This window comes from Oryza sativa, chromosome 4, assembly GCF_034140825.1.
Source record: "Oryza sativa Japonica Group chromosome 4, ASM3414082v1".
NCBI classification, from domain to species: Eukaryota; Viridiplantae; Streptophyta; class Magnoliopsida; order Poales; family Poaceae; genus Oryza; species Oryza sativa.
In genome coordinates this window covers 25,076,750-25,103,958 of record NC_089038.1, presented here as the reverse complement: position 1 = coordinate 25,103,958, position 27,209 = coordinate 25,076,750, and the positions used below count along the sequence as shown (strand labels likewise).

At 40.2% G+C, this 27,209-nt stretch overlaps 3 protein-coding genes across 8 annotated transcripts; all 3 read right to left on the bottom strand.

The window, feature by feature from the left end:
• Positions 1-2,242: 2,242 nt before the first annotated feature.
• On the bottom strand, positions 2,243-13,897 carry LOC4336254 (DNA-directed RNA polymerase III subunit 1). 6 transcript variants are annotated; one of them, XR_010740696.1, is made up of 29 exons: positions 13,465-13,897; positions 13,221-13,350; positions 12,910-13,059; positions 12,667-12,823; positions 12,340-12,521; positions 12,095-12,207; positions 11,899-11,998; positions 11,044-11,244; positions 10,820-10,968; positions 10,604-10,745; positions 10,378-10,518; positions 10,083-10,271; positions 9,534-9,747; positions 9,078-9,171; positions 8,464-8,698; positions 7,936-8,127; positions 7,352-7,450; positions 6,457-6,660; positions 6,100-6,375; positions 5,716-5,863; positions 5,273-5,424; positions 4,761-4,916; positions 4,567-4,683; positions 4,412-4,491; positions 3,992-4,196; positions 3,682-3,884; positions 3,305-3,487; positions 3,050-3,209; positions 2,243-2,933 (listed from the first exon to the last, which is right to left on the bottom strand). XR_010740696.1 is itself a non-coding variant. In XM_015780945.3 (27 exons), the coding sequence occupies exons 1-27, from the start codon at positions 13,533-13,535 to the stop codon at positions 3,436-3,438; spliced, it is 4,152 nt and encodes a 1,383-aa protein (XP_015636431.1). In that variant the 5' UTR covers positions 13,536-13,897; the 3' UTR covers positions 3,023-3,435. The 6 variants fall into 6 exon arrangements, 1 of the variants encoding a protein (XP_015636431.1); XR_010740697.1 differs by lacking the exon at positions 3,050-3,209 and having other exon boundaries at positions 2,243-2,641; positions 2,821-2,933; XR_001545550.3 differs by having other exon boundaries at positions 3,050-3,487; positions 13,465-13,604; positions 13,761-13,897.
• Positions 13,898-17,072: 3,175 nt separating this feature from the next.
• On the bottom strand, positions 17,073-17,780 carry LOC107280649 (uncharacterized). Its single transcript, XM_015779377.1, has one exon. The coding sequence runs from the start codon at positions 17,778-17,780 to the stop codon at positions 17,073-17,075; it is 708 nt and encodes a 235-aa protein (XP_015634863.1).
• A 614-nt stretch (positions 17,781-18,394) lies between these two features.
• Positions 18,395-25,678, bottom strand: LOC4336253 (probable E3 ubiquitin-protein ligase ARI8). Its single transcript, XM_015781074.3, has 15 exons — positions 25,226-25,678; positions 22,832-22,956; positions 22,147-22,249; positions 21,723-21,813; positions 21,460-21,632; positions 21,018-21,122; positions 20,857-20,945; positions 20,465-20,572; positions 20,288-20,378; positions 20,109-20,198; positions 19,934-19,981; positions 19,693-19,764; positions 19,512-19,611; positions 19,302-19,428; positions 18,395-19,120 (listed from the first exon to the last, which is right to left on the bottom strand). The coding sequence occupies exons 1-15, from the start codon at positions 25,388-25,390 to the stop codon at positions 18,838-18,840; spliced, it is 1,770 nt and encodes a 589-aa protein (XP_015636560.1). The 5' UTR covers positions 25,391-25,678; the 3' UTR covers positions 18,395-18,837.
• Between the last annotated feature and the right edge of the window lie 1,531 nt (positions 25,679-27,209).

Sequence of the window (27,209 nt, the reverse complement as noted above, 5' to 3'; positions counted from 1 at the left end):
CCAAGGGAATAAAGACAGGTTGTGCCATGAGCTATATAGCTCGAACTCGCCTTTGTATCCGGATCTTGTCGTCTGCACGCATTCATGCATATTGTCAAATTAAGTACTAGTTTATTTATCCACACGATCGATCAATGAACCTAGACGATCGAATAATCAAAGTTTTGGATGATATGCACCGTACGTACGAGTCGCCACTATTGTTTGTTTACGCACGCACGAGCACTAGAGTCAAAATGGTGCGTTACTGTGCACTGGCTGTTTCGAGTGGCTAGCTAGCTTATCAGGTTAGGTGCCCACGGGTTCAAGCGTGTCAGTTACTATTAAAAAATATACGAGATCAAATATGTTGGACTATGGCCTTTTTATTTAGTCCATCTTGGATATGTTCTGACTTATGACATGGGTAGTGCCATAGGATCTGTTCGAGATGTACAAATTTCGTGGAAACGGTTCAATTTTTAGCGGAAACATCGGCAGTTTTCGGAATTCCAACTTCCAACCGGGTACTAAGCATCACCAACAATCTACCTATATGATTTCCAAGACTAATTTTGAGGGATTTTAGTCCAAAAATCAGCTCCAGCAGATCCCTACTCTCCTACCCGAGTTTTGGAGTTCCCTCCCCCCGGTTCCTCGCTCCGTTTATATGCGGGCGCGAAAGTCGCTCCCAATCACGCAATCCCGCCTCTCTCCTTCGTTCCCGTGCGTGGGAGATAGCGATCTTTCTGCGCGTGAAAGAAAAAAAACATAATTTTCTCTTGGTAGTTTAACCGAAGGGCCCACTTTTAAGTTTTGGGGATTGAATTTAGTCTATCTGTTGGAGGGAGGAGTTTTTTCACTTCCTATTTTCAGTTTAGGAAACCCAAAAACAAATTGTTAGGAAAAAATTATAGATAATCTATTGGTAATATCAACAGATTACCTAATCTCCCCCAAAAAAATATTTTTGGGTTTTCTAAACTAAAAATAGTAAGTCAAAAAACTTCTCCCTCTAACAAATATCCTGCATTCAATCCCAAAACTTAAAAGTAGATCCTTTTGTTAAAATACCAACAGAAATTCCGTTTTTTTTCTTCCACGCGCAAAAAGATCACTACCTCCTACACGTGGGAATGGGAGGAGAGAGGCAGGAGTACGAGATTGGGAGCGACTTTTGCGAGAACACGCGTCCGCATATAAACAGAGCAAGGAATCGGGAGAAAGGAACTCCAAAACTCGGCTCGGGTAGGAGAGTAGGGGAACTGTTGGAGCTGTTTTTTTTTTTACTAAAATTCCTCAAAATCAATTTTGGGAATCAAATAGGTAGACTGTTGGTGATATGTTTAGTTTGATGCAAAAAATAATCCCTACCAAATTTTGACACCATCAAAATCAAAATTTGGCCAATACCAAACAATGTAAGGTAGAGGTAAATGGGTGTTGTTTGGTTTGATGCGTTACTAATTCTTTTTGTGTGGAGCTATGTGAAGAAGAATCTAGAAAATTACCAAATTTTGACATGGTATGGTATTTGAGATATGTTTAGACTAATATGTTATTAAAATTTGATAGTAACAAAACTTGATAAGATTAAAAATGGTACTAAAGTGAACAAGCTCTTATTGTTGTGCAATTGCCATGCAATAGGTAAGAGCAAATGTTAAGCAGCAGTGACTATATTTGTCTTCATTGCATTGGCGCATGGAGTTTGTGACAATTTTACCAACTACAACCTCCGTTCTAAAAATAAGCAAACATAATGCGAAATATGATATATTCTAATACTACTATTCTAGACATAGCACTAGAATATATCATATAAAGTATTATGTTCGTTTATTTTAGAACGGATGCTTACATTGCATGGGAGGGTTGGGTGCTCATTTGTTTGAAGTTATTCAATCCAGCTATATAGGAGTACGTGTTACATTAACATGGATATGAAAAAGAACCTGTCATGTAGTTCCCGACTTCCCGTACTCAAATCTGGTCATCCCTATTTAGATTTTTTGGGTGTCCAGATATTTTATTTTTCTGAGTCTATGCTAGATTTTTTGGGGGAGTGTCCAGATATTTCTCTGATCAAAATGATACTGCAGTATATCGAACCAGAAAACATGGATCACCTAGCAGGACGAGTGAGCTACTGTGTGTGACAGAGGCGAGGGGAAAAAAATCTTCGCTCTTTTCATCGCTAGAGTTACCCTCCTATGTACTGTACTGATTGTCGTTTAGAAAGCTCCAAACTTCACAACTGACAGAGAAAAAACGTCGGAAAAAGACGCATCCAACTGACTTATGTGGGTTCTACATGTCATTAAGATACCGATGGCATATCTTAAACTTTACAAAATTATAATGGTATGGTTCCAAATTACCCTCCGGAAAACGCACATTTCGTATCGGTTCTCACTTTTCAAGATGGCTTCTTCCTCATCCTCTCCTCTTAATTTCGGCGACATGTCATTACGTCAAACAAAAGGAACCAGGGTCCTTTACTGACGGGTCATGTATGTCGGCGTCTGACGAAAGAAGAATCAGAAAATGTATATTCCGGACTCTCATCCATCGTACCAACCCTCGTTTCCTCCTCCCTGATGTGAATCGGTCAGGAGCGTAGTACATTCGCAGCAATTTGCAGAGCATATGCAGTTGCATTCTGCATATGCTATTCCGTCGGTCAGACAAAGGAAGAAACGACGACGAAGTCGTGCGAGATCTTGACAGATCGGGGAGGAATGGAGGGGAGAGTAGGTGAGGATGCAGCACCGATCTCACACGACACGCCGACCGACCCGTGGAGTGAGAGTAACAAGTTAACAAAAGCGATCAACATACCTTCTAGATGAGCTCCTTGATCTCTTTCCTTACTTTCCAGGCGATCTTCTCTTGTTGGTGCATGACGGCAGCAGCAGCATTAGCAGATCAAATGTGTTGTTGACAGGTGAGAGCTAGGAGGAAATCAGAAAAAAAAATAAAAATAAGCGGTTGTCTATGGAGTGACAGCTACGCTCGCTCTGAAGACACAGGAGAAACGGAAGAACCAAAAGAGAGACGTGATATTTACTTTGTTCTGCTCAAGCTTTTGACATTAGACCAGGGACCATTTTTTCCTTCTTTAGAAAAGTTCAATGAGCGGGCCCAATTCTAATCAAACTGTGGCACACTGCACCTAGCTAGTATATGTTTGAACTTTAAACTAATCCTGCTCTGGAAACAGAATAAACCTGGGGGATTGAAACCAAAATAAGCTGAAACATACGGTGGACTATCAGAAAAAAGGGAGTTTTGCCCCAATGCTACCTCAGCAGTGCATACTTGCCTCAAATTACAGTTGCCGTAGCTGCCCTGCTATATGATGCTTATACATGCTTATACATCCAACCCCTCTATATATCTGTACAGAATTCCAGCTTCAGACAAATTAAGCTGGTTCTAGGCTTCTAGCTTGTATCACGCCAATATTGGATCAGGCTGATATTTAAATTCAGGCAAATGGTCAAGCCTGCAAGGAAAAAAGGGTATTATCAGTAAAACGTGAGGTTTGTCTGGTTGATCCAGAAGTTCTAACAATGTTACTGCCGGTGAAGCTGTAATTTCGCCATGTCTGATGTAAGTAGTACAGTGGCTCAGGAAAGACAAGTTTGCCATCATAGTATGCTATAGCACAATCAAAGGGTGCAAGCTAATCATTCGTACCTTTGTCTGACTTTGAGAATACCAGTGCCAAGTTGCATGGGTATACCCATGATAATGCATTCACTAACTCCCTCTATCTGATCCTCACGACCACTGTATGATGCATTAAAGAGATGCTCCGCTGTTTTCTCAAACGAAGCCAGCATCAGCACACTACTTTTCATTTTTGCAATACCATATCTAGTAATGCCAAGAATTTCACCCTGCTCGGAGAATAAGAACCAGCAGTATGTAAGTTACTGTTGAAGGGTACACAACATAGATTAAAAATATAGCATAATAAAATGAAGGTAGGTGTTAATTATTGTACCTTGTATGTCATCAAATCTGCCAGAAGCATCATATGTCTCGAATCAATGTTCATCCCATGACTTTTCATTGTATACTGAATTTCATCAATAATAGATCTCCTCGCAGCTTCAATTCCGAGTGTTCGGTTCACTTCCATGATGTGGTTACTTTTTGTTTTCATAGCATCAACTCCTGGAGTACCCATTACTGCCAAGAGATTTGTTCTGCAATTACAGAACTATTTGATTAATATTCTAGAAAAATAATGCAGAAGTTGGAGTAAGTCAGAAACTAAGCCATTCCAAGAGACAAGACCCTGGAACTCTAGTGATCTACAAAAATAGGTCAATAAAATTCTAACAAGGGTCAGCAAATCTACAAACGGAACTTTAGTTCATGCTGCTAAAACTGTGAATGATATGATTATATGAACTCATACCCCTCAACCAACAACTTGTATCTTTTGTCATTTTCTTCACCAGTTTCGCTGATCACAGCTCTTTCAACAGTTGGAATACCCTGAATTGATTAGTAGGAAGGTCAGAGACAGCCAAAATGGCACATCTAACACTGCACATCTTGATAAATGCTAACCTTCACGATCACTTTTGGAAGCATGGATTTGAGATGATGTAACTCATATAGAAGTTTGGACTTATCTATTCCAGCTGGATAAATTCTCAACTTGGATTTATCAATAACACGAACATGCTGCAAAGATGACGTACAATAAATAATATTAACAGAAAAAACTGATGGTCAGGCGTATCAAAGAGCTTTGTTGATACCTCAGATTTTAGCTTTATTTTTGGATGATTCAATATTGACAGCTGCACAGAGTCAGCAGAGATGCCCATGTGCAGGGCTTCTATACGTTGCATATCGAGTTTAACAACCAAGTTTGGTTGACTTGATTTCAACACAATCTTTATGGCTTCAGCCACCTGCTCAACACAAAGACCATCCATACATCCAAAAGTTAAGGGCAAAGTAACACCGTGAAATTCCTAAATTTGAGTTCTCTCCTTCATAAAATTTATAAATTGTGGGCAGAGCTTTTCATTTCTGTAAATTGAATAACCTGGTAAATATGATGCCACTAGCTTGATGCGTAGACAAATATCAAATGGCTAATATCTTTGAAGTGTATTAAATGCATGTCATGATTTTAATGTATTTAAGAAACATAGATGAAGATGTAAAGCAGACTGACTTCTTGTAAGTTTTAAGTGCGTGTAATGATGTAAAATACAAGAGGATACAATTATCAACATCGAAAGCAAGTTTGGGGGCAACATACCTCACCCAGCACTGCCTTTTCCATAGAGCCTTTCACAATGCGTGCAGACAACACATCCTTCTCAGAAAGTAACTCAGCAGTGATAATAGGTGTGCTTATCTTTTTAGCAGCATTGATAATTTCCTTGATGCGAGGAACACCAAGAGTAACATCTTTTTACTTGTTAAGGAAAGATGATTTGAACAGCAGTGTCCAAGAATAGCATGTATGCATTACTCTACATCAAGATATCAAATGCTGTAGTATTGTGCAAATCAATTCAGATTGATGAAAGCTTATATCTTTTAGCGCATATTATTGACAATTTCATCCGCTTTATCTTAGATACTACATTCCAATGCCCCTCTAAAGTAAATAAATTATAGGAAATAGGCCAAAACGACCTGCTAGTAATTCTTAAAATTAAAAGCAGACTTTCACGAACCATATAGTATATAGGATACTCATGCTAGCTACTCCTGCAAAATGGAAAGTTTTCAATGTCATCTGAGTTCCAGGCTCTCCAATACTTTGAGCCCCAATTGCCCCAATTGATGCTCCGGCTTCAATTTTCTTCAAGTGGTAACGAGATAAACATGTGTCCAAGAAAACCTGAGCCATATGGAGAAAAGGAAAACCATTACAGAATGACGACACAAGGATAAAATGCATAAGCAAACCAATAAAAATAATACTTGAAATCAGTTTAACATTTACTGCAGAAAATTAGCATGACCACGCAATTAGTAAGAGACCAAAAAATTGATCAGAAATAGACTGTGCTTGATATTTCAGGTTTTTCGCAAAACAGAGATGAATTGGTATGTGAAAAATATGAATAGACACACCTGTAGTTGCTTCACAGATATACCAGAAATATTAGCAGCAATGGATTCTTCAAAGCTGGAGTGCCTCTCTCCAACATGATCTTCATCTAGGAGAAGCGCTCTCCTTGTGCTCTTCAGCAATTTTATACGATCCTCAAGAAAATACGTTAACAGTTGCTTGAACTTTTCGCTACAACCATCATCAGAGGAGGCATCATGTTCAGAGAGCTTGTCATTTAAAATTTGTAAGATTTCACCTGGAGATAATGTATTCTGTCCCCTTTGAGGACAAGTGGCCTACAACAGTAAAATGGTTAGCACACGAGGCGCATCTCACTTGATCAAGTAAACAAACTGTTTTTACATGTTAAAACTGACCATGACTTTCATAAACAATTGATCCAAATTTAAGGGCTTTCCATCTTTCCCTTCCATCTTTGCAGGATCCATGCCATCATCTCCATAGAGGAACTGTACAATACCACCACTAGCATTGCGGACCGTCTGATCATAGAAAACTGAGAGATCTTCCAATCCCTTCATTAATCTGCGGGACATATATCCTGTTTCAGCTGTTTTAACCTACGATCACAAGTTCACAACCAAGGAAACAAGCAGAAATTATATTCCAAATTTCCAACAATTCCCAAATGTTTTTGAGAAGCCAGAAGGCACAATGAGTATGCTGGAAATGCCCAATGGGTTGCACCTTGGTCCAGCTGAATGCACAAGATACCAGTATAGTTCACCTAACAGACCTCTACATAGAACTGGCATAGTGCTGTGAAGGTTTTCATGCAGCGAACTACAGTGCCTGAGATAAAACACTCAACTGCAAGGACCAAAGCCTAAAAGGCAGAGTCAAACGGAAACGCCAGATTCAACTCTGGTATGCAAGCAAGTTGATTTAGTGCCCAAACAACGAACAAGGAAACATCTTCCCCAATCATTGCTGTGCTCAAAATATAAAGGAGAAGTGGGCTTAATTCTATAAGAATGTGATGAATGAACTTATCATTTGTTTCTAGTTGATGATGTGCTCTTCTATAATAGCTGCTAAGTTTCCTAATCCTATCCCTGCCAGGCACAAGGAGCTAATTCAGACTATTCCTCTCACATAATATCATCATTGTACTACTATTAATTCAATTGAGTAGTATGTACTGCGGTGTAAGTCTATGTGAGCAAATTTAAGAAATTTTTGTGCTGAAATACAGATAGAGTGCAAATATCAACTTATGCAAACAATAGATGGTTTTATACATAGACATACCGCTGTATCAACAAGACCTTCTCGCCCACCCATCGTATGGAAGAAGAATTCGGTGGCAGTCAAGCCAGTATAGAAAGAATTAGCGACAAAGCCTTTGGCCTGGAAATGGAATACAAAACATATTTGTATGTGAATATACCAAAATGTGCTGATTTCGTGACCTTTAATTCAAACAAAATTGCAGTCAGAACAAGTTGAATAAAAAAATGTTTTCTCTAACAAAGCTAGGTGGAGGACTACGAGTCAACGAAATCCCCACTCTGAAAAGGACCAATTTTTCTACATGATAACTTCCAATAGAATCCCACGATCCTTTAATGAAAAATAAATAATTAATTAGCCATTTAGGATACCACATATATATACATCAAAGGGAAGTAATGTCAATTCAGAACTTTCTATAACATAAGAGATATTGTGTTTAAAATAAAACATTACATATATTTTCAATTTCCAGCCTCTATCTCTATGTATAGTGCCCCATAAAATTTGAAGAGTACTTATTTGAACAGAACTAGAAATATCCAGCACCAGAAATGGATACACAAATAAGCAAGTCATATTTCTAGTACTGATGTTCTTACTGCAGGAGTCTTTGAATTTATAGGAAAGTGGGGAAGAGTTCGATCTATGAAGCCATTCGGGGCACGACGCCCTCCAACTGATTGTTGGCCAACACATGCAACCATCTGACTAATGTTGATTGGAGAACCTTTAGATCCACACTGAGACATGATCAATGGGCTGTTCCTCCAGTGAAGTGTATTCATACAGACCTGATAAATAAGTTTAAGTGCATTCAATAAAAAAAGTGCAAAATCAAATTTGAATAATTTTGTTTTGAGTCAACAAAATAATTGCATCGGGTCTCCAGTAGAAGTCAAAATCACGCTAAAAATCAGACTCATGATGAGAATATCCATGCAACAAAATTTGGTTCAGGAAAATTCAAAGATTTGCTCACTGGAAAATAATATGAAATGCAAGGCTAAAAATATTTTTCTATCTGTAAAGAATATGCAAAAGTACAACAATGGATTAAATTAACAAAATATTGACAGGCTTACTGGCTAAGGAAATTCAGAAAGACAATAAAATTGGATGAAACATACTTTTCCAGCTTCTTCTCTGATTTCATTCAGTACACGAGTTATACTTTGCTCCAATGTTTGGGCTGCGTTGCAACCGGGCTGCAAACGGAGTGCACCTTTGGAATAGGAAGCAATAAGATCATGGCAATCTTTGTACCCTCCATCTATTTTCATTTTCTTCTCTTGGTTTAAATGTTCTCCCGGTTGGACATCGTCCACACCAATTGAGAAACCATGGTTCCCTATAAATCTTGCACTGCAGGAAAAGATGAATGCAATTCAAATCAGAAAAAAAAATGTGCACTAAATTATGTAACAATCTAACACCAACAATACAAATGAGAAACTCAGCAAAATGGTAATAATAGAGAGATAAAATTGAACGAGTGTACACCAACTAAGCTCCCTGACTTAATTAGTGTCAAATGGCAAAGTGGTTTGCGTACAAATAAAAAAGATGGCAGATTCACGTAAAATAAAATAAAAAGAAGGCAGAGTGTTTGACTTATTAGTGATTTCTATTAACCCTCTCGCATTCTTTAATGGAACAAAGACAGAACAAAAAAATAATTGCATAGCATTTGTTAGTTAATATTTAGGAAAGAATGGGTCCATTACGCAATTTTGTAGCTCACCTAAATTTTGCCAAGCGGTTCATACAGCTTGCCGCAGCATGAGAATTATAATCTCTTACAAGAGTGGAGAACATGCCATCCTTATTCCCATTACCTGGAAACAAAAGATTAAAGATTGTTTTGGTTTGCTTCCAAATTTAACAAGCAGGATGAAAATAACAAGGACAACTAACTAGCACAAGTGAACAATACATTTTCCAAACCTGATTAAAGGAACATTTATTGTATGTGGTGATTCATAAGAGGGTAAACCATGCCAGGACTATTGTTTATAGTCCATGCCTATAAACTAATGTTCTCCTAAAGAGAATATAGCATACTCCTCCATCCCAAAATATAGCTGCCTTTCTAGCTCAGATTAGAGAGGTACCTATATTTTTGGGACAGAGTGAGTACTTAGGATTATCAGGTTGGCAGTCGTTTTAGCTATGAATCAGTACTGGGTGGGATTCTCACCTAAAGTGGCCTTCCCAACTTGCCCAGATAGAAGTTCACTGTTTCGGAAGTAGACAAAACCATCATTGGGACACATTGCTTCAGGTTCCAGAGTTGAACCCTTAGGAGTCTTATAAATTTTCTCTTTAACAGTAAGATTCAGAAACACCTTTGTACATGCGTTAGGACGTACTAACACACTGAAGAGTTGTTTACCAGTCCAAAGCTCAATAGGCTGTACAAGGAGAACATAATCACTGAATCAGTATACAGAGAAATCAGGAATTTGATGAGAAAGCTAAGATGCACAAAGGCGCAGCTGGAAAAGAGACAAGGTACTGCCTCTTGTTATGCATAATAATGCTGAAATTCACTACAAAAATTACTAAAACTTATATGACAAAGTAATCCAGTTTGATAATACTGTCGAAGTCAAATAAAAGTGATGGCATGCTGTCCCCCATGCCCAAATAATATCTCCTATTAATGACAAACATTGGTTGAAGCATTAAGAAATAGCATGTCTTCAATCTGATACTTGCAAAGTGCGTTCCTATGAAAAAGCCTTACCTTAATCAGAGCAGGTGTTGGCAAATCAATGTTTTCCATTGCATCACCAAGATATGAACATAAGAGAGAAAATGACGACCTGTCATAAAAGTTATCTTTTCTTGTAACCAGAAAAGAGGAAGTCAAAAAGTCTTGCGTGGATGCAACCAGTATTTCCCCATTCTTTGGGGTACATAAATTGTTCTGAACCTGCAAAAGTATTAATGATTTTGAATATTAGCTACAGAATAGTGGTAGAACATCAAAAAAAAAAAAAGATGGTCAACTGTAAAAAGAAAGAGTTAGCAAATGCTACCCCCATGAGCATAAGCGCTTCAGTGCGGGCTTCCTCAGTCTGAGGAACATGCAAATTCATCTCATCGCCATCAAAATCAGCATTATATGGGTTACAGACAGACTCGTTAAACCTTAGTGTTCTCCAGGGCATAATCCTAGCCTGTGATTAAATACAAAGAGCAAGGGACCAATATGAGGTAACATTTTCATGTAGCGGGTGCAGTGTAATGAAGAGCAATTTATACCCTGTGAGACATAATTGACATTCTATGCAAGCTCGGTTGTCTATTGAAGAGGACAATGTCTCCATCTTCTAAATGCCTTTCGACTACACAGCCATACTTCAAATCTCGAGCAGCAATTCTTCTATCGCAATACTTTAAGTGCCTAAAAATGTAGGATAATTGAGTATATACGCTGAACTTATAACTAATTTCAGTGCATTTACTGATATGACTTACAGCTTTGTTCCATCAGGTTGTATGATGAAATTTGCCCCTGGATGTTTGTGTGGACCATTCCGTATACACTGACGCAGCTTCTCTATGTTATAGTATGAAACTCTTTCAGGATAAGTCAAAACTCGAGCCATCAGGATGGGAATAGCCACCTGAAGTGTTAATTAATGATGACGTTAAACATCAACAAGGAAGTGAACATAAAAAACTTCTATATTGCCATGTACCTCTGTTATTCTCAAGTTTGGATCAGGAGAAATGACAGTCCTTCCAGTGTACTCGGTACGTTTTCCAGACAAGTTACCACGAAATCGGCCTGTCTTCCCTTTGAGTCGCTGAACAAGGCCTCGATGTTGTGACTCGGGAAGAGAGGGTGCGTCACTGTTGATATATTCAACAACTTGAAGTTGAAGGTGTTGCCAGCAATCCTTCAAAGATTGAAAAGAAGTAGATGTAATCATTTAAAGTAATATCAAATTGTTAGAATGCATATCGTACAGTCAGAATATTTTGATAGCATAGCACCAGAGGAACTCTTGTGAAAGAGTCATAAAAAACACAATTTTGAATGATCTAAATGGTTGTTTTCCTTCATAGAGACGAGTGCATTTTTCTCTTGAAACAGTAGTTACTGACTTAGTAATTTAGTTAGCTAAATAGGAATAAGCATTTTGTCACACTTAAGTCGGATTTTCAAAACTGTAATACTTTGAACCTGTCATGCTGATAAGACACCAGCCCCCACATGAATTCTGCATATCAAAGGAAAGTCACAATCTGACTTACTACAGAATAATCAATCCTGTTAGAATATGATTTCTGGCTTTCATATTTTCTACTTGTGTAAATCATCAAGTTTCCTAAATATTTTGCCTTGTAGGTTCCATACAGACAAATTGAGATTAACCCTAAACTAGATTATGGGTCTATCAAGCTGTGTGTTTCATGAAGATACAGAGACAAGGTGATTTCTGAGTTTCTAGCAAACTATCCGAAAGGAATTCTAAACATACAGAAGTTGCACTGCACTAAGAGAAAAAAATGGGAGAAAATAAACAAACGAAGAGCTGTGAGTGTCTTACAAAGCACTTCATGAACTGACCACCAGTTTGAAGGTTCTCCTTAAGGATGGAATTAGTATTAGCAATACTCTTCAATATGACGGTAATGCTATCTTCATTGCTGTGGGAAGCAAGACAATTCAATGCATTAAAAGGAAAATGTGGTTATGCTGAATCACCATTTGACATATAGGTACTAAAAAACTGAAGAGCAAACCTCATTCTTCCACCAGCCACGAAAACAGAAGGACGTATAGGTACAGGTGGCACTGCAATCTCTGTCACAATAAGTTTCTCAGGCCTATCACCGAGGTTTAGCAACTCACAATCCTGTAGAGTGCATAATATCAAAGTGAGAGAAAACATACATAAAACTAATCGAACAAATCTGTAGTCTGTACAATACAAATTGTGGTACTCTCATAAAATAGTAATCTTGAAAGACAAAAAAATAGGATCTACCTCATCGGTCATTCTTTTGAAAAGAGATAGAACAATTGCAGGGTCTAGCATGCGAACAGCACTAATAGATAGTTTCTCTTTCTTATGTGATAGTGCGTCCCGAAGCTCTTCTGTGCTTCCATCCAATGTTTTGCTACAATCATGAAGAATAATCAACCCTGCTCTGCCCTTTTTAGCAACACCTGTACTACCAACCAAAGAAACGCAAAAGTGAGAAATGTTCTGTAAAATGTTGACAGCAGTCAGGTGACCATTAGTAAGCCATCCTAAGGAAAATTTAAGTGGCGAGGAGCCGAGGATAAAAAGGAGTATCAGAAAGTAGCTTGCCATTTATGAATCCACACCAGGGGCAACGGGATAGTTTGCATTTGTCCCTCACTTTTTTCATGATAGCACTTTTCTGTAGCGGATCTGCTTTGGGATTTCTCATTTTCTTCAAAAACTCTAGCCGATCTTTCTCCATAAGAAGAACCCTGCTGCAGCTCTTTAAATAAATTATGGAACAAGTATAAGAATAATCACATTTGGTGGATTTAGACAAAACATCTAATCTTATTCGTGCAGTGATACCTTGCAGATGCACTTCAATACATCCAAAATACAGTTAAAGAATCCAACATTAAAAACTGGAAGGGCGAGCTTCAAGTAACCAAAATGACCCGGGCATTCAGCAAATGAACCATGGCAAGTACTGCACTCCCCAAGCTTGTTTGCCGCACCCTGAAATTATATGAAATGTTGTATAAAAAAGAACAACAATGAACCATGAAACAGGATCCGGAAAGCATAGCCCAGCTGCCTTCCTATGATGAAGCAAATGAAACCACATTTGCTCAAACATCTGCAATCAATGAGAAACTCGAAGGGCAACACGCATTTACCATCCGCGTGTCGAGCAATCCATTGGGCACCGGCTTCATCTCATGGTTGTAGATCCGGCTGTTCCAAACCTGCACCTCCGCGGATTGGCGCACCTCGTTCCCCGAGAACATGCTGAACCGGATGCTCTTTCTGAACCGGATTGGTTCAAATCGAATCAGAAAACAAAACCAAAAGTCAGTAAACACAACCGCAGCGCGACGACGACGACGACGATGAAAACACGCCGGACCGACGGGGCCTTACATCCTCCGCGTGCCGACATCCTCGATGAAGGGCTCCTTCGTGCACCGCAGCTTCTCCTCCGGCCGCGCCATCTCCCCTCCCGACTGGGCTCCGCTCGACGCCGCCGTTCGCGAGCCGGAGCCGCTTCGGATCGTGAAAACCTGGCGGAGGAGGCAGAGTAGGAAGGGGAGAGGGAGAGGTGACGGTAGCAATGGGGAATGGAGCTGGGGTTTTGTAGGGGCTTAGGGCGAGGGAGAGGGAGAGAGAGAGGAGGCTAGGGCGAGGTGGAGAAGGAGAGGAAACCGTACACAACGCACCTACGGGCCTTCTCGCCGGCGGCGCGGGAGAGGAGGCGAGGCGAGGCGAACCTCCGACAGCCGCCGCCCGCCGGCTCGCCGCTCGCGCGGAAAGGGGAGGAACGGGGGAGAGTTGGCGGCGGCGCGGGACCCTAGATGACTTCGCTTTTTTCGGCTTGGAGGAAATAAATAGGTAGGGCGAGTATCTACATTGTTTAATTAATTTTATTCCCGTATCTTAGCCGTATGTTGGGGATCGACGGGTTGGCTTGTTCCGTTTTATGTAACAGAGGAGTCGCGGGTTCGATTCTTCTTCATATCATCACCTTTTTTTTCCCCTAAAAAATATTTTTTTTCCTTTTTCCCTAAAAAAATCCCCTAAAAATTTTTTTCCCTTTTTTCCCTAAAAAAAATCTTCAACAGTTAAAGGCATGTTTAAATATACAGCCCCCACACAGAGTTATACAAGAGACTCTCACAGTACCTAAGCCAATCATGACTCTAACCATTAAAAAAATTGGTATTTTTCTTTCGTTTACACCCTTATACAACAAAAGTGTTTATTTTATATATGCTAAAGATCGTTGTTGAACCATTTAACCGTAGCAACAATTTATTTTCTCATATCTTGTATATATCTTTAAAAAATATATTTATCTGTGTTCTTTCCTGGGTGATTGTGTGTGAGTTTGTTTCGTTTTCCGCGCGCACGCTTCCCAAACTACTAAACGGTGTGTGTTTTGCAAAAAAAAAATTATAGAAAGCTGCTTAAAAAATCATATTAATCCATTTTTCAAGTTTAAAATAGTTAATAATCAATTAATCATGCGATAATGGCTCACCTCATTTTGCGTATCTTCCCAATCTTCTCTATCTCCTTCTCCTCAAACACAGCCCTGTTCGGATATGGGGAGTTGGGAACTAAACTCCCCGCACAGAAAACAGACCAGTCCATTAGCGCGTGATTAATTAAGTATTTATTATTTTTTTTCAAAAATAGATCAATATGGTTTTTTTAAGCAACTTTTGTATAAAAACTTTTTTGCAAAAAAACACATCGTTTAGTAGTTTGAAAAACGTGCACGCGGAAAAAGAGAGGGGTGAATTGGGAACTCTGGGTTCCGAACACACCCTTAGTATCAACAAGTATTCTCTTTATCATCATATATGGCAAAGTGCTTTTTATTTTACTGGTGCCAAGAGTCGTTTTGAGGCATTGTTAACCGGCCAACAATGTTTCTCTCCTATAATCTTTGTCTTCTATATGAACGAATAGTTCCAATTAGTAAGGCTAAAAGCTCCTTATTGATGACCATTGTACTGGTATTTCGTTTATGGCCTTGTTTGGCTCTCTTGCAGTTACAAACCAGCACAAAACAGTTTTTTGTGCCTTCGGTTGCTATAGCGCAGTCGCAATCCTGTTACAAGAATATCTCCTGAACAAGCCTTATAAGATTAAGGGTTTGTATCACTCTTTTTTGTTATTTATGTTGATAACCAAATTTGGAACAGACAAATTTGACAAGAACAAGCCTTAGTATTTTTCAAATTATACTAAGCCTTGAAAAATACTAATGCTTGTTCCGGAGATATGGCTATTGCTCTGTTTTCTGTAACAGGGCAGCAAGAACGGCCAAATTTGAAAAACACTAAGACTTTCCCATGAAGGCCAGTTTTAACCGTCACTGTGTAATCAGTCAGACCAAACAAATATGATGTGGTCAGGCCTTCAGCATAGAGTCCGAGTCCAAGTAAGGAATTTCTTGCGTTTCCTTATTTTATACCGAGATTTCTTGAGTTTGATTTCTTTAGCCTAATTGGATCCTGGAAAGCAAATCCACCTTTCTATAAATATGAGGACGAAGGTTGATTAGAAAAACAACAAATCAATTGTCAAAATCAATTTATCACCTAAAACCTTTATTCTACATCTTCCTCCTGTTTGCTATTTATCCCAACGTCTATTCTCCTCAAATCCCACAATTGTGCATCATTTTTTTTGTCTTTACATTGTTATAGGACGTCCTGGCTAGCCTATCAAGGCTAGGACAAACTGACGCGTGTTCATCTTGAGGGGGTCCCTCCCAGGTGTTCATTCAGCGGCATATACCTCTCCATGTGACGCGCGTCTTTGGTTGTTGTTGCGAATTGCACGTAATATGCTCAAAGTGTGGTAGCGCGATTCAACGTCTAACAATTTCCTCTGGTAGCTTTTTTGTTGCACGTGTTCGTTGTTGTTGTCTATCCAAGTATTGATTCTTATTTTACATAACAGATAGTGTATAATATAATTCTAGAGAATACATAACGTGAAAAACTAATTTCACATGATAAATATAAGAATGAGGTTTGAATCAGTCATATGATAAATCCCGAATTGATGGTTTTTAAATATGTTTAAAGGTAAAAGCTCGATATGAGCTTCTAGTTCATTTCATTTAAAATCTATCCCCTCATGACAAATTTTAGACTAACTTTTTACTACTTTCGTTTCATTTTCGTTACTCTCGTTCAACAAAAATCTCCTCTTTTCTATTTTTCATATCAGCAAATCTGGTTTAGCTTTTTTAAAATCCTTTCTTAATCTAAATTTGCATTTGTTGGCAAGGCTATGAACGTGCTATTTGTAGGTCTTGTACATGCGCTTGTTTTTTTTCCCCTTTGTATCGCCTGACGCCGGGTGGACTGTTCCAATTTCCAAACAAAAGCCCACAGGTCAATACGTCCTATGTTAGATTCAGGCCCAAAAAGGCCTATATTCGAATGCAATGTGTACCACACATCTTGGATCGAACGTCTCACAGAGTACATCCTGGAACGGGATTGCCGAGTAAATCCAGAATTCCAAGGAAGGTGAGGGCCCTTTCGTGAAAACTGCCTGCCTGACATGCGGGTCCGGCTCGAAGGTGGGCCCAACATTCAACGAGGAAGAGAAGGCATCTCCATTTCCCTCCACGGCGTCGCCGCCGGCAGCCGGACGCCGCAGACCGTCGGTTCTCACCTCTCGTCATTCTCGCAGACCTATAATCGCCAGTATAATAATATATTATTAAATTTTATATCGACCTAAAACATGACAAAATATTAGCATTTCCATTACGTGTTTATACGTTGTTAATGGATTCAAGATAATCACTAGTGGCTACTGATTACTATTTGATGAAAACAAAAAAAAGATTCAAGATAATTACCGCAAAATCCACACTAATGGCTTCTGAATACTATTTGATGATAACATGAAACGCATTCGACATAATCATCTCAATAAAAACTTGCAACCATGCGTGAGAATTTATTACAAAGCTGGCAAACCATCTAATTAACTTTAGGCTTCTAAAGAAGCAGCGCGACAGCCGTCACGGCGAGGACACCGGCTCCACCGGCGAAGGCAACGGCGGCGGACGAACTCTCCTGCGCCGGAGCCGGCGCAGGCGAAGGGTAGTGCCCGTAGTAGCTAGGTGCTTGAGCGCCTTCGTCAGCGCTAGGCGGGGACGGCGGCGGCGGCGGCGACTGATGGCGGCCGTCACCGGGAGTAGGAGCAGGGGAATACTGAACATGCGACGACGGCGCCGGCGCCGGCGCCAGGTGGCTGTTCGTCCCGTGGATCACCGCTGGCGCTGGCGCCGGCGCGTGGGCCGGCCACGGCCAGCTGGAGTGCACCGGCGCCGGAGCATGGCGATCATGATGCGAACTCGGGGCGTGCGCCGGGGCAGTAGCAGTAGCATGACGGTGGTGATGATGGCCATGGTGATGATGATGATGCGAGGGGCTTGGCTTGTCGTCACGGACCGGAGCCGGGGCTGGAGCGTGGTGATGCCACTCTGGGGCTTGCGCTGGCTGGTCCGCGTGGACTGGCGCCGGCGCTGGTGCGTGGTGGCCGTGAGCGCCGTGGTCGGGAGCGCTCGGCGACTGAGCCCGCGCCGGCCACGGGGCGTGGTGGTGAGGGTAAGGCGCGTAGGCCGGCGAGTGGTGGTCGGCGCGCGCGGCCGACGCCGCAGCCAGGAGCGAGGAGGCCAGCAGCATTGACATCACCAAGGCCATTGGCGAGATGGAGGTGGCCATGGAGAGAAGCTGTGAGGTTCAGAGAATGCGAGCTACCTCGTGTTGCCGTCGAAGGCGAGCGCGCATATATATAGTCACAATTCAAAGATTTGTTTCCAAAGATTAAAACTTGGAAACGTTGCTGATTATTTGTCGGGTATACTTGGCAAGGAGGGAAACCTCAATCATGGCAAGACTTTCATTTTCATGCTCGTATGTTAGGATGTAAATATGATGGGAATCGTTTGCTCAAATACTGGAAACAAATCAGTGATATTCCTCTCTCGATCAGAAGAAACATTGCAGATAATTGATTTCCTTTCGAAGCAGGAGCGAATAAATTCGGGGAAGTATTGGCAATTAGAATGCCGTAATTCCAGCATGACGGGTAATAAAGCTTCCGTTATCTTTTTTTTTTAAAAAAAAAATCATAGTTCACAGGTAGAAGGAAATTTGCCGGCCTCTGTATCTCAAGTAAACAATTGCAGAACATCTTCTTTCAAAGCAAATCATACTTCAGAGAATTGTGCACCCCCCCCCCCCCCCCCACAGAAACCGATCTTATTGATTATCTTAATATTGGCATAACTTACGACATTCCCCCAATTCAAAAGTTTCTTTGCATTCTGGAACAGGATGAATAAATTTCCTTGAGAATTGGCCAATTCATTATTACAAGGTTACAACATCATTACAACAACTCAGTTCATTGGTGGCGCACATCTGCTAGTACGCGCTACTTCCATAGAACAACACAAGAGTTACAGATATCGATATAGAGTTATATACAGGATGAACTAGATGATGATGAGCGAGGCTTCAAGGATACCGTCAGTTGATTAAAAAAATTGGGAATGACCTGAGGTTTTTTAGCCATAGCACATGATGAGTTGAGAAAATCTAATTTGCATAGGCAACAGTTCTCTGCTAATACCTCCTCACGCCAGCTCCACTGTTCATTGAAAACTTCAACTTTGCATATGTTCTTTACCACCAGGTTTGAACCAGAGGTTTCTCAACCAATGGAGTCGAGATCTAAAACCATAGCTATGTAATGCTATCGATGCTGGTTGTTACAAGCCTGGCAGTTTCTGGCAGATCTGGGGTTAGCATATGTGCACTGGTCACACGTCCAAATGTTGCTTTCATCGACACCACGGCTCGAGCCACCTGTTTTGGAGCTGGTACTGGATGCTCTGCTCTTGCTACTCTTACTTTTACTGCCAAGACTCTTCGAAGTTGCGCTCTTGCTGCATGTACCATGGCTAGTGGAAGGACCTACATCATTTAATCCAGTCTCCAAAGCCCGGACAAGGTTCTCGAAATAATTGCGAGTCACACTGTCAAATAAAGAGAGAACTTCAGATGAAGATATAGTACAAACAAACGAAATTTAAATGATCATCTTTTTACAATTAGGAGTGATCATGTCGTCAAAACAATCAAAGAAAACCTTCCAAAGGACACAAGCATCCGAGTAATAAGGATAGGAAACATGAAAAACAGAATGATCTGTAGTACCTAGTTAATCCAGCCAACTTTGTACGGAAGTCATTGAAATCTTTTGAGGGAGATTCTGCTTCAAGGTATACTTGAAGTTCTTTCTCTGCACATTGATGCAGCCGCTCCAAACCTGATTCCGCCTCACCTAGATAAATAAGCAACAAGAATAAACCAGATAAGTAACTGATACTTGCGTATGCTATTTAGTATTACAGCAAAACTACGAACCTTGCAGATATTCAAAGAACTGTCTTTTGGCATGTTCATGCTCTGGGAGGTAAAAACCATAAGCATAAGTCCACTTCAATACCCTCCTACATTCGACAATCTGCGTATTGAAATTATTAAACTCGCCCATGAGAGATCTAGGAGGCTTATGAGAGAACTAAACTTGGCAATGAAAACTAACCTGTAACCAAGCCTCTATGATGAACTTGAGCTGTGACTCTGGTTGGCTTTGTATATCACTTAACTTTTCAAGCTGAAAAATGATTTGTGAATGTCGCTGTTAGCATATGTTCTGGACAGGCTGGAGTAGCTGTATTATAAATGATTAATACATGAACCTAACATGGCTTCAGTACTTTTGGGTGAAATTGGATATAAAGAGGATAAAGGAGAGATAAATATAAAGTATCATATTTATATACCTTGTCGTTTTGCAAACTCAGCAGATCTCCTAATGCCTTTTGCCTCGACTGCATAACGAGAAGATATTAAGAAACCAGAAAAGTTCTTCTTGAGTATTGATTGGAAATCTTTTTTACTACTTATGTAAAACACAATGCTTTGTTCAGGTAACTTTTCTTGTACCCAATAACTTACCGACTGATTGGCTGCCCACCGTTCATAATAGTGTGTATATCTCTCAAGCGAGTTCTTTGCCATTTCTCTTCTCCTTTCAGATTCATCATACTGTAACCAGTGCGAAGCAGCACAAATTAACCACAATATTAAATAAAAATAATAAAGTATTAAGAAAATATCTCAGATTAGAACTGTACCGCTCCTTCCTGCCTTGCTGCCTCATAACGGTTACAGGCATAAAATCCACCAGTCCGTTCTCCATGCTCCGACCATGGACCAAGACACAGCCTGCGTTATATAGAACAAGTACATACAAGCCATATGAGACTGCAAGTGCTATGAAGAGCATAAACAGAGAGATTATGATTACATACCAGCAAAACTCAAATTTGCATGGAGGTGTGCATGTAATGTGCATGCATCCCTGGTTTTTTTCAATGGGCCGCTTGCACTTAGGACAAGGCTTTGAATTAGCTAGAATCCTGAAACCATAACCAACAGAAAGTTCAACATAGTTGACACAAGAAATAACTTGCAGTAAAAACATAAGAACTACTACTAATATGACAAAAAAATAAAGTCAAAATATTGGTGTTTCAGAAAATCACCAAACAATAAAATAGCAAAAGTTTTCAGAACCAAAAGGAGGAATGAGATTAGGACAAAGTTTTCAGAAGAAAGATCAAATGCAATTAAAGGAACAAAACTTACAATAAGAAAAATGTCAGTAGTAATGAAAAAGAAAGCTGTGTTATTCTGACAATACCAGTTCATATTTTCAGACTCCGCACTGTTCTTGAGGATCCACTTTGAAACAGTGGCACAGTCTACCGGACGATGAGCTTCCTCAGTGCACTGCAAATTTTATTTCAAATGGTTTATGCCCTGCTGATCACAATGAAATGAAATGGCAGGTCCAGTACTCACGTTCCAACAAAAGCCGTATGAACAGTTGCAGTTCACATCATAGCTACCACTGCCCATGACAAATTCTACAGCATATTCACATCCAGGAGCAGGACACCATTTTGTCTGTTCCAAATAGGAATGAACTTAATGAACATATGCTTAAAAAAATAGATACATAAATACCAAAACTTGAGAATTGGCCAAATATAGCACTTGATCATTTCCTATGAAGGCATTCACACTAATTACAAACTGTCAGCACCATTTCAAAAATATATTATGATTGCCACATTAACTGTAAGAACATCAAGGTTTATTCAAAATACAGAGAGTTCACTCCATTTTTAGGAAAAACAAGATGCAAAGGCAGGAGAATGGCTGGTTTACATAAAACATATAATAATTCACAGTAGCAGCCATACAGATTTTCATTTATTCATTTGTATTATGATCAACCTACCTTCCTATTATCTTCAATGTAAGATCTGCGAAGATATCGCCCATACTTTTCCCTATCCTCGTCATCAGCCAGTGAATTGATCATATCTTGACCAACAGCAGCTGTGCAGGACGGATCAGGACATCTTAACATCAAGCATCCTGGACCATCATTTATAGAAGTGCTAATATAACCTGTCAATGTGCACTATGTAAGTGGTGATCCCACACAAAACAGAATCCGGGGTTGATAAAGAGAAATATCTCAAGGTTAGATTGTCAAACCTCTCCAACATGCACTACAGAACGGATGGCCACATGCAGCAGCACTCATTGACGTACGAGGACAATTTTCGAAACAAATTCCACATGTCAACTGTCAAGTGAACAAAATGTATTAGTATTGAACAGCTGATGATATTCATGTGTTCTAAGTAATGACAGGTAAAAACCATCACAAACAGGCAAGAGAAAAAATGAGATATGAAATGTTTGATGCACATTCTTCCCACAACTCACAAGTCACAATGTATAGCACTATAGTACAGGCAAAACTGAGTGCCAATACATGTGTACTGCATGACACAAGCATACTATCCATTTTTTTCTCAAAAAATCCTGGCTCGCAGGCATACAACTGCTAGAACTTCAAATTGTTTGTACATCCCCCAAAGTTTTTAATTGTTTAACTAGTAAGGCAAAGGCATACTTCTCTGTCATTTGGCATTTCGATGAGCTTTTCCGGAAAACCAACAACCTTACGAACATGTTCTTCATCAGCAAACCATTCATCATGCACCTTACTGACACTCCTGCAGGGGGGCAAAACCAAATAATAGATGCATCATTCCTTGTGCTCTGCTTCCATATGGCAATAACAGATGAAGTACTTCCTTCGTCCACAAATCTAAGGGATTCTAGGTTGTTTCGCAGAGTTCAAGGTTGAGGTGAAATTACTTTGATGCAGGGAAGTTTATTTGATTGGGAAAGATCACGCCTAGCAATGCAACTACCAAAAGCAAAAAATGCAGTAGTTGGATAGATTAGGAAAGTAGTACTCCAAAATCCCTTATGTTTGTGGACGGAGGGAATAGCACATTTGGGCTAGATTACATGGTGTACTGCATTAATGAGCCAATGCAGCATGAAATAATATCCCACGACCACGATTAAGCCCTCAATACAATAAATTTTGATAATTCACAACCATGTAAGTTTAAATCAGTTTGTTTATTAATAGCATGTCCACGAGTAAACAAATATGACATGGACATGGATGAATTATCAGGTATGAGAATCAAAGACATAACAAACTTGATACAGATAGAGCACCAAAAAAGACAAAAAAAAAAGGAGTATGAGGCAGCAATGTGAAGGCAGGTAATGGCCATTACCAGTTATAATTACGAAGAAGAACACATGCTTCTGACTTTGAAATTGAAAGAACAGTTGAAACCCTATTTATATCATCCTCTTGGCGCTGTTGTATATCGGCTTCACTTAATATACTGTAATTTTGCTGGGGCATAAAAAGTTCATATAATGTTAAAATCACACATAACAGAATAGCGCTGGACAATCAGTTCATATAATGTTAAAATCACACATAACAGAATAGCGCTGGACAATCAGTTCATATAATGTCAACAATTAAATGTCAAATATTGAAAGAAAAAATAATCAAACAGCATTTCTTCCGCAGCAAATTTTGATTTGTAACAAGGCAAAAGGATACTACTCCCATTAAAATCTAGCACATTGATTGGAAATAGGTCATTGCTAATTTTCTACAACATGGCCTTCTCCAACATTATGCCGAAACGGGAGTACGATTTTTCTGTTAGCTTATATGATGCAAAGGCCTCCTCCAGCTTTTGGAAATAAGAGATTTCCATGAGATGACCTAAAAACTGTTGGAAAGTCGTCTGTCTTTAGGGACAAATAATCATTTTGGTATATTTTCATAAAAACAACATACTTCAGGAACCAATAGCAACTTTCACACAAAACATTCCTTATAACTGAACAGAAAGATCAACTAGAGAAGGCCATAAAAAATTCTTTGACAAATAAACTGGTCGGCAGTGAGCAGGATATAGTGGGATAGTCCACATAAGACATTAAGACATAACTCAATGGATAGTATGTCTAACTCATTGTTGGATGGAGACCTCGGCAAGTCGGCATCAGTTTATTTGGCTAGCTTAGGTGACAAGAAAGCAAGAAATAAGAGGTGTACTTGTGCAGATGGAACAAGGAATAGAAACAAGCGGGAACCACAAAAGCTAAGTTAGGAAGGATATTAATTAAGGAGGCTTCTAGACAGCGTACCAACAAAAAACCTATTATCCACAAGTAATAACTAATAACCGCAGTGCTTTCAAAATGGAATCAAGCACCCATACAATAATCAATATCTTATCTAGAAATAAATTCAATCATCTACAACCAGTTAGAACTAAATCTGGGTAAAAATATGCAAGTTATAGCATTTTGTACCTAATTAGTTGAAGGGTACGCCACAGAAAACATTGTGCTCAGTTCCTATATAAACATAATAGAAACCAAGTACCAACACCGTATGACTGATTGGCTATTTTACTAGTGAGTCCTACTTCATGAAGACAATTTATAACCTGCATTTCCAATTGAGGATCAGATTTTGGAGTTACCTCATCCTCATGAGATCGCGACCCTTTGCGAATAATGGCGGTTGTTTCAGTATGGTAAGGATATGGATATATCCACAATTCATTTACAGTTATGCCATAGCCTATTTCCTGTAGACTATCTTTATCCCATGAATTTCTCGATTTGTCATGGCATGCTTGTATTAAATTACCATGACCAGACCAAATATCGTCAATCCAAAGGTACAAAGAACTACAGACTGAACTACTAACTACTACCTATCATGAGCTTACTACCTCCACACCAAATGACCATGTGCCAATACATGAAAAAGAAAGGAAAACATTCAGAGAAACAGATGAAGGAAGGTTTGAACATGCAGTTCATCATCTCATTTGTTAGGACATCACAAATTCTTCAGAACTACAAGGAGCTCCAGTCAACTATGGTTTTTTGGTACATACAGAACATTTTTTTTGCTGCCACATTATTAATGGCTACGTACTTGAATAGGCCTAGCATGAGCTATTGTAAGTTTCTTCCTTTGGTTGTTCTCCCTTCATTTAGCGCATCTGCCAGTGGATAATCGAAAATCTACACATTACATATCCCCGCTCCCCACCCTCCCAAACAATACACCCATAGAATTCCCATTGTTTTTCTGAAAAAAAAAACATAAAACTCCCATTGTGAATTGCAAAATCCACTAATCTTGTGATTAGTTTACATTTGTCCTATGGAACATGATGTAGTTGTTGATGACAGAGTATAAGACGCCTACTGCCCCACATGTATTTTATTCGTCAACACTATTGCCCACACCACCAAAAATCTCGGATCCCCACACTTCCTGTAAGAAAAATAAATGCAAAAATGTATAAATGTTTCAGAGAGGTCCTAGCTAGCATCGACGCATTGATTATGGATGGCAGCCAATGCAATATCATTCTCCCGGACTACATCAAAATCCACCAACCAACGAAGCATATACGTGCAGCATGGCAGCAAACCTTCCCATCGATCGCCTAGATTCACGATCCTGCAATTTCCGGGCATTCCCACCCCGTGACAGATCGAACCACGAGCTACGCCCCCACCACCCCCACGCCATTCCAAAGCACTCATCGCCCACAGGGCGCGCGCGAACCCGGGATCACCTGCTGCCGGTGCGAGAGGAGCTCCGCGGAATCGTCGGAGTCGTGGTCGGCGAAGTCGTAGTCGGCGTCCCCGTCGTCGCTCCCGCCGAGCCCGGCCTCCCCGCCGCTGTAGAAGTCGTCGTCGGCGGAGTCGTTCGCGTCGAGCATGTCGTCCTCGGAGTCCATCGCCGCCCCTCCCCCGCCGCCGCCGCCGACGCCGCCCCCGCTCGCCGCGCGCCGGAGCCCCAGGAGCAGCGCGGATCGGGCGGATCGGAGCGGCGCCCACCACGAGGAGGAAGCAATCGGGCCCGGGTGGTGAGGCGCCCGAGCGGATTCGGGGCGGGGGGGCGAGGCGAGAGGAGGGGGTGGGATGCGAGGCGAGGCGAGGCGAGAAAAGGGAGAGGAAGGAATAGGGTGGAAATGGGGAGAGGATCGATGGATTAGTAGGTCGGATTCGCTTGCTCGGGGCTGCACAGGAAGGAAGCTAGACACGAATGCAAGCTATTTCCCTCTCCTTTTTCCCTCTCGTCTCTTTGCACCTTTTTTTTCGTCCCCTTGTAATAGTGTTTTCGTGTGTTTTTGTTAAAAAAGCTTTTCTGGCTTGTTTTGTTTAGTACTAGCTGCTTTTGCTTTCCTACAACCGATGGTTTCCTACCAGCTTTGAGTGTAAGCTAGCTGGTTAGCCTAGGCTTCAGATTCAAAAGCATCGTGCACACAGTATCAACGACGAAACCAGCTAACTCGATGCGTGCTAACTTGGCTGACATATGGGTCACATGACTAGGGGGGCCACGTATCAGCCATTCACACCAGAAGACAGTATGTCAGTGGAGTCTTGATCATTAAAAATCTGGTATGAGTTGAGTTTAATGAATATGATAGAAATCACAAAATGTATACTCGTAGTGACAAACCTAATAAATTTATCTTAAGTACACTATGCATAGGATGGATATGACTATTATCATATACACTTGTAATACGAGACATTTAAAGAGTCCTTAATATAATATCATATGTAGTTACGGGGCTGGAAATTTTTCCAATAAACCAAACAAAATGTATATGGGTGATCGAAGATGTTATTGAATGTTTTAGTAACACTAGGCACCTTGCACCTTGTGCGCAAGCACGACCACCTGTCTAAGGGCACCAATCCTTTGGGCCATCAATGATCATGCATGTGCGGAATGAAACAAAATGTTCCATGTTGCTTGTAAAGTTGCACCAATGTACACGTAGACATCAATAATTACGCACAAATGTGTTTCCAATTAATGAAATACTATTAATTATTTGAGTAAATACATATCTTGTATTAAAGAAAATAACTCTTACATTATTGATATGGTGATGCTATCCTATCCTATGTATATTACTATATAGTTGGAGCATACTTAATATAGTTATTACTATAAATTTAACATGCATTGAGCCATATCATCCATAAACAAGAGTTGTTGGATCATGCACATACCTTTTTTTGTGAGAAAGAGAGTACTTCATTGATAGTTAACAAAACCTTGTAGTAGGTAGGAACATGCTCCCGCCATAACGCACAATGCTTCGTTCTGCTAGCCAATTGTGCTAACTCATATGCTACCTTGTTGCATCCTCTTTCGGTACGAGGAATCTTCACCTTTGATAGCAACTCCTTTGTACATTGCACATCAACGATAATATGGCACCATCTGGATCGGTTCTCTTGATGAGACTTTGGTTCATTAACTATAAATAAGCAATTTGTTTCTAGCACTATTGACCTATGAACCCATTTGGTGGCTAGAGCTTAACCTTCACGACATGCCAATAGTTCCAATTCTTCCGCCACACTCCATGTTGCATGTACTTCCAAGATGATATATAACAAGAATGAATCGGAGCTATCACAGATAATTACGCCAATACCTGCATTGCCTAAACTTACACAAAAAAACACCATCAACATTAATCTTAGCCGAACCATGTTATGGTAATTCCCAGGAGTTGCAACCATTGCCCGATG

Bases quoted from the DNA above. Each gene is read 5' to 3' on its own strand.
- LOC4336254 (XM_015780945.3), bottom strand. From the start codon at position 13,535: ATGGCGCGGCCGGAGGAGAAGCTGCGGTGCACGAAGGAGCCCTTCATC. The intron at 13,060-13,220 runs GTAAATGCGTGT...ATATAATTTCAG, and splicing joins GATTGCTCGACACGCGGATG to GGTGCGGCAAACAAGCTTGG. The intron at 3,885-3,991 runs GTACAATAATTA...TTCTCCGAGCAG, and splicing joins CAGATTTGATGACATACAAG to GGTGAAATTCTTGGCATTAC.
- LOC107280649 (XM_015779377.1), bottom strand. From the start codon at position 17,780: ATGGCCTTGGTGATGTCAATGCTGCTGGCCTCCTCGCTCCTGGCTGCG.
- LOC4336253 (XM_015781074.3), bottom strand. From the start codon at position 25,390: ATGGACTCCGAGGACGACATGCTCGACGCGAACGACTCCGCCGACGAC. The intron at 22,957-25,225 runs GTGATCCCGGGT...TTTATGCCCCAG, and splicing joins TCCTCTCGCACCGGCAGCAG to CAAAATTACAGTATATTAAG. The intron at 21,123-21,459 runs GTAGGTTGATCA...TATTTGGAACAG, and splicing joins ACATTGAAGATAATAGGAAG to ACAAAATGGTGTCCTGCTCC.